We start from the raw sequence: 8,808 nt of genomic DNA, 5'->3' as shown, positions 1-8,808 counted from the left end.
TTATTAAAAAAAGATTATAAAATTGAACGAAAAATGCTGTGCAGCAAATACAGAGCCATTTTCGGCTTTGGAAGTACAATTTTTCAGTATTTAAGAAGTGTTTTGAATAATGTATAAAAGTATATTGTACAAATAATAAAAATGTCACTTGTTATTTTTCATGGTCCTCTGTGGTCTTTATACAATCCCATCAAAACCAGTATTTTCTTCCCCTAAATTATGAAGTTAATTTGTCACTTGATAACAGCATCTGCTAAATGACTAAAATGTAATATTTCATGGTAAGTCTGGTATCTTACTGCCATCCATCACACTTGACTTTCCATGACTAGGTTGTGTTTTGCCACATAAAAATATTATTTTTCTAAACAGTATCATACTGTGTATTTATTAAAGACAATAACAAAGGATCAAAGCACCAAACACATCTGCCTTGTACACATTTAATGTGGTTGGATTTCAATCATTATAGTTGTTGGAGTCATTGAAACAGACATGGTTCAATTGTCTTACTCAGTTTTCATGAATACAATGACAGAGTGCATGCAGACAGAAGTAGTGATTTTTATACAAGGTCTTCTGTCTCACATAAAAAGTGACTGAAGGACACAGATGTTTTTTCCCCCAGGCTATTAGATAGTGTAACAACAAATATCTCAATGTCATTACAAATGAATTCTTGAGAATGATATAACATTTTAAAATGTCTCGTTTGGATCAGAGTATCAAACAGGCCAAGGCCAAATCAGTAGAAGTGTCAGATTATCTTGCAATTGCCATACATTCAAAATGAAACCCATGCATTATGTTATTAAACATTGAATGCAAAACTTTCCTAAAGAATAAGCATAGTGGAATTGCTATTGTTTTTCCATATATTGAGAAAAGGAACCCACACTAAGACAGGCTTTTCAGTTTGGAATGCAATTAAAATATTGCCTTTGGTAGAAGATCTTGTAAACATTGTTACAGCAGTCTCCCAGTAGTAATCATTCAAACTTTATATCTTAGATCAAACAAGAGAAGGTACACTTCAAATCATCAGGCTCGAATGTCATGAACACTTTTACAGAATAATGGCAGTTAGTTTCAAGGCAAAAACAAACACTGATTAATCATAAAATTGTACTTTCTCATTTGGTGTGTTGTATCTCATTTGGCTTTAATGCAGTTGACTATGTAGGGATCCTGCTTCGTAGGTACTCCAGGACAGCATCAGTTCCTCTGGATACAATGGCTGCTCTGGGGTTGCGGAAAGGATTTCCATCCAGCATGAGGGCTCTAAGGGAAAGACGAGAGAATTAGTGAGACCAGCTTCAAGACAGCTTAAAATATTGATATACAAACACATACTTCCCTCTATACAACAACAGCTCGGAGCAAAATCACAACTATATGGATCACTGAGTTGGATGCCCTAGCGCATATACCTTTTCTGATTGCGATTTAACATTTACCTGACACAAATAGCACAGTTCCTGCAGCTTCCACCCCTATCTAAATAAAACCAGATATTACCACGCTTTTTGAAATCCTGTCCATTTATATCTTCGTCACATCATATATTGTCCCCTAAACCCAGTGTCACATCCCGGTCCCTACCTCAGGCTCGTACAGTTGCCCAGTTCAGGTGGCACCTGCATGATGTCATTGTTCTGCAGGTCCAGAGTGGACAGCTTGTCTAGAGCTTTGAGCTGCAGTGGGTTAATGGCTCCCACTTGGTTATTACTGATAAGAATGGTCTCCAGGCTAGGAACCCGGTACAGGACCTCTGGGAACAACTTAAACCTGTCAAAATATGACATGAATTTGAATCCGTTTTTGAATTTGAATCCGTTTTTGAATCCATTTTTCTATGTACAGCACGATGACTACATCCCTTTAAGACCAGACTGCTTACCTGTTGAATGACAGTGTGATGCTCCGCAGTTTCATTAGGGCCTCAATTTCCATTGGCAGAGATGTCAAAAGATTGTTTCTGAGGGAAAAGCCAACATAAACTGCATATTACAAATGTCTCACATGCACCGATTTACCATCTTAAGCAAATGTACCAATTTAAGACTGGGTTAAAACAATGCTCCCACCAGAAATGCATACCTCGGAGTCTAAAAAAGGTTTAGCCTCTCGTTTCACTGACCTCCGCAACACAAACGGTACTTTTATTTGGAAAGACAAGGCCTTCTGATATTTGAGCTGACAGATGTGCTGTGGAGGCTGATTGTCAGTGTACCTGAGGTCTATGTGTGCCAGTTGCTGCAGCATGCAGAACTCCAAGGGGAGGCTGGTCAGCTTGTTAAACCCCAGGTTGATGTCAGAAACAGAATCCTTCAACTCCACAACCCTGAGGACCAAGCAGAGACTCACAAACTCATCCAACATTATCACCACAACAGTCCTACTGTATCTGACATTCTCTATCAATGGCTTTGTGGTGACTTTTAGGAGTGGTGTGATTCTTCTCACACTGAGGGTTTTTCCTCCATAGGCCCAGACTGTGGTGTGAAGTCACTGATTACAAGCAAGGTACCTGGGAGGCACTGCAGCCAGCTGGTTCTTGCTGAAGTTGACACTGGCGACAGGCTCACTTCCCACAGCATCAAACACATCATCAGGAACACATGCCATCTGCTTCTCACTGGAACCAGGGTCACACACAAAGCAACAGTTTACTGACAACACTTCATTACATCACAACTATCTTCATGCTGTGGCAATGCAATATCATTTTGTGGTAGAACGTTTGAGTTTAACTTTCCCAGAATGTCTTAACTGAGCTTCAAACACGGCACAAAAATAATAGTTGACACACACCTGTAGTCCAATGTCTTCAGTGTTTTAATTGTGTGCACGTTGATTTTCGCCTGACTGGGCAGAGTCATGGCAGTGTCAGGCTCATCTCCTTTGCCATCTGGATCCTCTACAGATCCAAATGAAAAATGTCAGTCCAATGATATGAGACAGTCTGGTAAATCAACAGTGGCCTTTCCACAAAACCTTGCAAAGTAAATAAAAACGGTCTATTCACTGAATACGAGAACCTTCTGCATAGACAGAAAAAGACAAACATCCTTGTACCTTTTATTCGACCCCTCAAGTACTTCAGCAATTCATTGGTTCCTTTCTGTGAAGGACACAAAAGTCATATCCTATCACAGACTCTGCAATTGGCTACATTGCAACTCTACAGTGAGGTAATTGAGGTTCTACTGTAGTGGTGAAACTGTAGTAGCTTCCAGAAGGTAATGAGATGTCGTCCTAACTAACTCACAGTCAAGAGGTCTCTGCGGATGCCTCTCAGAGGGTTGCCCTCTAGAGTCAGGATCTTCAGCTTGGGCAGGAGGGCAAGGGCAGCTGGCAGACTGGCTCACGCATACAAGGGAGAAATGCAGTAGCACAGCCATAAGATATCCAGGCAGCTAAACACTACACAGGACATTTTGGGGTGTTTTGACTTGTGAGTTTTGTTCTTATTTAATTGGTTTATATTTGTGCTGTGTATAAATCTGTTATATGCACTGATGGAAGAGGCTAAATCAACTAAATAATAAACAAATGAGTTAAGAATAACAGCACACAACCTGTGAGGTGGACCAAGTACAGTAACCACTGAGGAGAGACCAGGGGAGATCTGATCAGGCAAACCTACCTGCTGATGTCATTGTTGACTAGGTCTAGGCGCTCCAGGCCTTGGAGTAGTTTGATTTCCTCAGGGAGAGTCTTCACCTTGTTGTCCCTCAGCTCCAATACACTCAGAATGCTCAGGTGTTTCAGGTGCTCTGCCTCCAGCACCTCAATCTGGTTATTACCAACATGCAGCTCCTACCAGACAGGTGATAGAAAGCTGTCAGAGTATAGGGCACTTGCATAGGGCACTTGTTACCAATTAATTCATACAGGTGATCTCATTGAGACTCAAAAGTTCCTTCTCAAAGGAAATCTGATCATCAGTATCCTAACCTTGAGCCTTGAGGAGGGCAGTTCAGGAAGAAAGCGCAGTTTGTTGTGTCTCAGATAGAGCTGCTCTAAAGACGCCATTTGAGACAAGACAGGAGGTATGCTCTCAAGCTGATTGTGTGTGCAGTCCAGCAGTCTCAAATCTGTGGAGGCGTTCATACAGGATGTTATGCTTCAGCCATGTTCATGTCAAGAATATAACAGTGGATGCATCCATTTCTAACAGGTAGGCAGTACATACAAAACCTAAACAACACACAAAGCAAAACATTTGCTGCCATTGCCGTCTTACTTTTCATGACACTGATTCCTGAGGGGAGGCTCTTCAGCTTGTTGTGGGAGAGGTTCAGCTTCACCAGATGGTTCAAGTTGCCAAGACTGTCAGGGATGGCAGTTAGCTGGTTGTTGGAAAGATCCTCCCACCAACAATACAAAAACAAGTCAGCGAGGATCATCCAAAGAGTTAATCTAAGATAATCACTTTGTTACACTGACACATTTTAGTAGTGTTTCATGCCCAGTTCTGAATTTACGATATCATCCAGGTTAGCGAGCAGTCCCACTCCCTCTGGCAGGTGCTCCAGTAGATTCTGCTGCAGCTGGAGACAGGTGAGGTTCTTCAGACTCCATACCTCCTCCGGTATCTCTTTCAGTTTATTGTGACTGCAACAGAGAGATAATGGGGGTGGGTATAATTTGTGGAACATTCCAACAGGAATCTATTCCAAAAACGTTGTAAATAACAAGGTTGCCAACAAATAACGCATACAAAGTTGTGCCCTCCAAGCTCATCACTAAGCTCAGAACCCTGGTACTAAACACCTCCCTCTGAAACTGGATCCTGGACTTCCTGACGGGACGTCCCCAGGTGGTGAGGGTAGGTAACAACACATCCGCCACGCTGATCCTCAACACAGGGGCCCCCTCAGGGGTGCGTGCTCAGTCCCCTCCTGTACTCCCTCAGTCCCCTCCTGTACTCCTTCTGTACTCCCTCATGACTGTACGGCCAGGCACAACTCCAACACCATCATTAAGTTTGCTGATGACACAACAGTGGTAGGCCTGATCACCGAAAACGATGAGACAGCCTATAGGGAGGAGATCAGAGACCTGACCGTGTGGTGCAAGGACAACAACCTCTATCTAAATGTGAGCAAGACAAAGGAGATGAATGTGGACTACAGGAAAAGGAGGACCGAACACGCCCCCATTCTCATCAACGCGGCTATAGTGGAGCAGGTTGAGAGCTTCAAGTTCCTTGCCGTCCACATCACCAACAAACTAACATGGTCCAAGCACACCTAGACAGACGTGAAGAGGGCACCAAAAAACCCTATTCCCCCTCAGGAGACTGAAAAGATTTGACATGGGTCCTCAGATCCTCAAAAGGTTTAACAGCTGCACCATCGAGAGCATCCTGACGGGTTGCATCACTGCCTGGTTTGGCAACTGCTCGGCCTCCAAACGCAAGGCACTACACAGGGTAGTGTGTACGGCCCAGTACGTCACCGGGGCCAAGCTTCCTGCCATCCAAGACCTCTATACCAGGCGGTGTCAGAGGAAGGCACTAAAAATTGTCAAAGACTCCAGCCACCCTAGTCGTAGACTGTTTTCTCTGCTACCGCACAGCAAGCAGTACCGGAGTGCCAAGTCTAGGTCCAAGAGGCTTCTCAACAGCTTCTACCCCCAAGCCATAAGACTCCTGAACAGCTAATCAAATGGCTACCCAGACTATTTGCATTGCTCCCCTTTTATGCTGCTACTCTCAGTTATTATCTATGCATAGTCACTTTAATAACTCTACCTACATGTACATATTACCTCGACACCGGTGCCCCCGCACATTGACTCCATACCGGTATCCCCTGAATATAGCCTCGCTATTGTTATTTACTGCTGCTCTTAAATTATTTGCTATTCTTATCTCTTTTTTTTTTTTTAGGTCCCCCCCCCCTGCCCTGTTGTACTCGGCACATGTGACAAATAAAATGTATAGCGGCAGAATAAGATACTGGGTAGGGAGTGGGCTATTTACTTAAGTTTTTCACTCACAATGTTTATTCCGAAAAATGTCTGTCCTCAATCTGGTATCCTATCGACAAACATTAAGAATAAGCTACGTGGTGAGTTGATGCCTATTCGGCAGCTAGTTAGCTAGGTGAATTGATCATGTTACTTTGTATGCGTTGTTTGTTAGCAACCTTGTACTTTACAAAGTTTTTGGAACAGATTCCTGTTGGAATGTTCCACAAATTATACCCATCCAGTTAATGGACAGCATTTCAGAAAAAGTCAGCCTATAGAGGAAAGAGACCTCTTCTTTCTTTATAATGGAAGTCATTCCTGGTGTGCTGTTCTCATTTGTTGAGTAACTTTAGTTGACAAAATCCTCCCATACCTCAGACTGAGTTTCTGAAGATGTTGCAACTCTCCAATAGATGTGGGTAAAGAGGTAAGCTGATTATCATGGACCTTGGGAAAGTGGAAAGACAAGACAGAATGTCAGAGGGTCATCGTAAACATCAAACTTGTCAAAGTAAGTTCTCCCATAAATCTTGGAGCATAGACCTTCCATTGAAGCTTTGAAAGGGCCTAGTCTATCACTTCTTAAATCAGGCAACACAAAACACGTCATAAAAAAACAATACCCACATCCAAAACAGTAAGGGCTGGCAACAGCTTGACATCCTCTGACAGAGCTTCCAGCTTGTTTGAAGAGAGAAGCAGCTTGGTCAGATCTGTCTGGTCCCACCAGCGATCATCTGCCCCAAAGGACAGGTTCTGTTTGGCCTCCTCGGGTGTGTCTAAGTTCAGCCTCCAGACACTTTGTGGGACTAAGTGGAGAATAGTGGTAAAATGGTTAGCATTACCATAACGTTACATGCACTCATTCAAGTGGTCCTCAATCAACACCATACCCTTCCTATATTGAATTGTTCATTGATGTACCTTTATCTGAAATAGGAATTAGTAATGATCGATAAAATTAACTTTTTGCTATTTATTCAATGATGCAGCATGATTTTAATGTGTCATCATGATAAATAGGCAGAGTCTTTCTTCCCTGACAGTTACCTTCAGTCAGCCCTCGCCCAGACAAATTGAGCTGCCCGCTTTTTCTGGCGGTTTTCAACAATCCATAAGGGACAGCAGCCGGTTCCTCTTTTTCTGTTCTAAATCCTGCTCTAGAATCCCCTTTGGCACCTCTTTTAAAGCGTGACATTGTTCATATGTTGTTAGTACCACTAACTTTGTCAAACCAGCTTGTTAGTCATGCCAATGATGTTAGCTAGCTAGCTCGCTATGTATTTGTAAATTGCCGATAGAAAGCTATATTTAAGAGCCAAGCATTTCGTAAGCCTTTCTGGGTTAAACGATCATTTCCGGTTCAAATGTGAATATTTAATTGTAAAAGTCATTTTTCAAAATTAGAAACGTTGTGAAAAGCGATGTATATTGAATTGTTCATTGTTGTACCTCTATCTGAAATAGGAATTAGTAATGATCGATATAATTAACTTTTTGCTATTTTATCCAATGATGCTTCATGATTTCAATATGGACTCTTAATTTGGTAGTACGTGAAAACCTTGACCCGGAATAGGTTCAGCAGCTGAGTCAAAGACAGTACAGTATTAGAAACTCTGTGGCTGTTGGATGAGTTGGATCCACTGACGTATAATAACAACGGTTTTGGCCGGGGTAGGCCGTCATTGTAAATAATAATTTGTTCTTAACTGACTTGCCTAGTTAAATAAAGGTTAAAAATAAAAAGAGGATGAGGCGAAGCGAGAGAGTTTACTCCCGTCAAAATACTGTCCACAATAAGCAAACCAAAAAGCCTTTGGGATGACTACACAAGACTCTCTCGTCGTTATATACAGTATCTCTAGTTGGATTACTAGATTCAATCAAATATTCGCCTGTTCCTCTCTGATTTACCGTCACGTCAGCATCCCGTGGTCACAGCTGGCCACATTAAGTTGTAGTCATTGGTTGTAGTAGCCTACATTTGTAGTGATTTTTATTTCTTATTTTTGTTTGTTTTATTTAATAAAATAAAAAATCATAAATAGAAAATATATTTGTGATGTTTTATGTTTTTTTGATTTTTTATTGGAATTGGAAGATAAAATATATAGGACAATAATAAAAAATAAAAAACATTGACTTCCGTTTTTCCCCTTCAGAATAAAAGCTTGCGATGAAACGCTCCGTCTTTGGCGTATACATCGAGTGTACAAAAGATTAGGAACACCTTCCTAATATTGAGTTGCACCCCCTTTTTCCCTCAGAACAGCCTCAGTTCGTTGGGGCATGGACTCTACAAGGTTTCGAAGCGTTCCAATGGGATGCTGGCCCATGTTGACTCCAATGGTTCCCATAGATGTGTCAAGTTGACTGGATGTCCTATGGATGGTGGGCCATTCTTGAGACACACATGAAACTGTTGAAGTTCTTGACACACTCAAACCGGTGCGACTGGCACCTACTACCATACCCGTTCAACAGCAGTTTAATATTTTGTCTTGTCTATACACTGAGTGAAGTGGATTTAAATAAGGGATCATAACTTCGCCTGGATTCACCTGGTCAGTCTTTGTCAGGGTTTCCCAAACTCTGTACTAGGGCCACCCGGGTACACATTTCATTTTTTGCCAAAGGACTACACGGCTCATTTAAATAATCAAATCGTGATGGTGAGTTGGCTATTTGAATTAGGGCAAAAACCAAAATGTGCACCCAGGGGGGGCCCAGACAGAGTTTGGGAACCCTGGTCTATGTCATGGAAAGAGCAGGTGTTCCTAATCGTTTGTGCACTGAGTGTATTTGCCGCTTTCCCTTGCCAGT

The 8,808-nt window shown here is 42.0% G+C and overlaps 1 protein-coding gene across 1 annotated transcript; it reads right to left on the bottom strand.

The window, feature by feature from the left end:
• Positions 1–423: 423 nt before the first annotated feature.
• lrrc40 (leucine rich repeat containing 40) lies at positions 424–7,320 on the bottom strand. Its single transcript, XM_039002515.1, has 15 exons — positions 7,033–7,320; positions 6,610–6,791; positions 6,356–6,429; positions 4,491–4,620; positions 4,250–4,373; positions 3,961–4,100; positions 3,650–3,822; positions 3,272–3,362; positions 3,079–3,124; positions 2,815–2,920; positions 2,531–2,638; positions 2,234–2,344; positions 1,901–1,978; positions 1,603–1,788; positions 424–1,281 (listed from the first exon to the last, which is right to left on the bottom strand). The coding sequence occupies exons 1-15, from the start codon at positions 7,178–7,180 to the stop codon at positions 1,176–1,178; spliced, it is 1,803 nt and encodes a 600-aa protein (XP_038858443.1). The 5' UTR covers positions 7,181–7,320; the 3' UTR covers positions 424–1,175.
• Between the last annotated feature and the right edge of the window lie 1,488 nt (positions 7,321–8,808).

This window comes from Salvelinus namaycush, chromosome 10, assembly GCF_016432855.1.
Source record: "Salvelinus namaycush isolate Seneca chromosome 10, SaNama_1.0, whole genome shotgun sequence".
In the NCBI taxonomy this organism is placed as follows: Eukaryota; Metazoa; Chordata; class Actinopteri; order Salmoniformes; family Salmonidae; genus Salvelinus; species Salvelinus namaycush.
The sequence above is the reverse complement of the archived record's forward strand: the minus strand, read 5'-3'. Positions and strand labels throughout refer to the sequence as shown.

Excerpts from the sequence above, each read along its gene's own strand:
- lrrc40 (XM_039002515.1), bottom strand. The coding sequence starts at position 7,180 with ATGTCACGCTTTAAAAGAGGTGCCAAAGGGGATTCTAGAGCAGGATTT. Across the intron at positions 4,374-4,490 it reads TCGCTAACCTGGATGATATC|GATCTTTCCAACAACCAGCT; the intron begins GTAAATTCAGAA and ends TGTTGGTGGGAG. Across the intron at positions 3,125-3,271 it reads TCCGCAGAGACCTCTTGACT|AAAGGAACCAATGAATTGCT; the intron begins GTGAGTTAGTTA and ends TGTCCTTCACAG.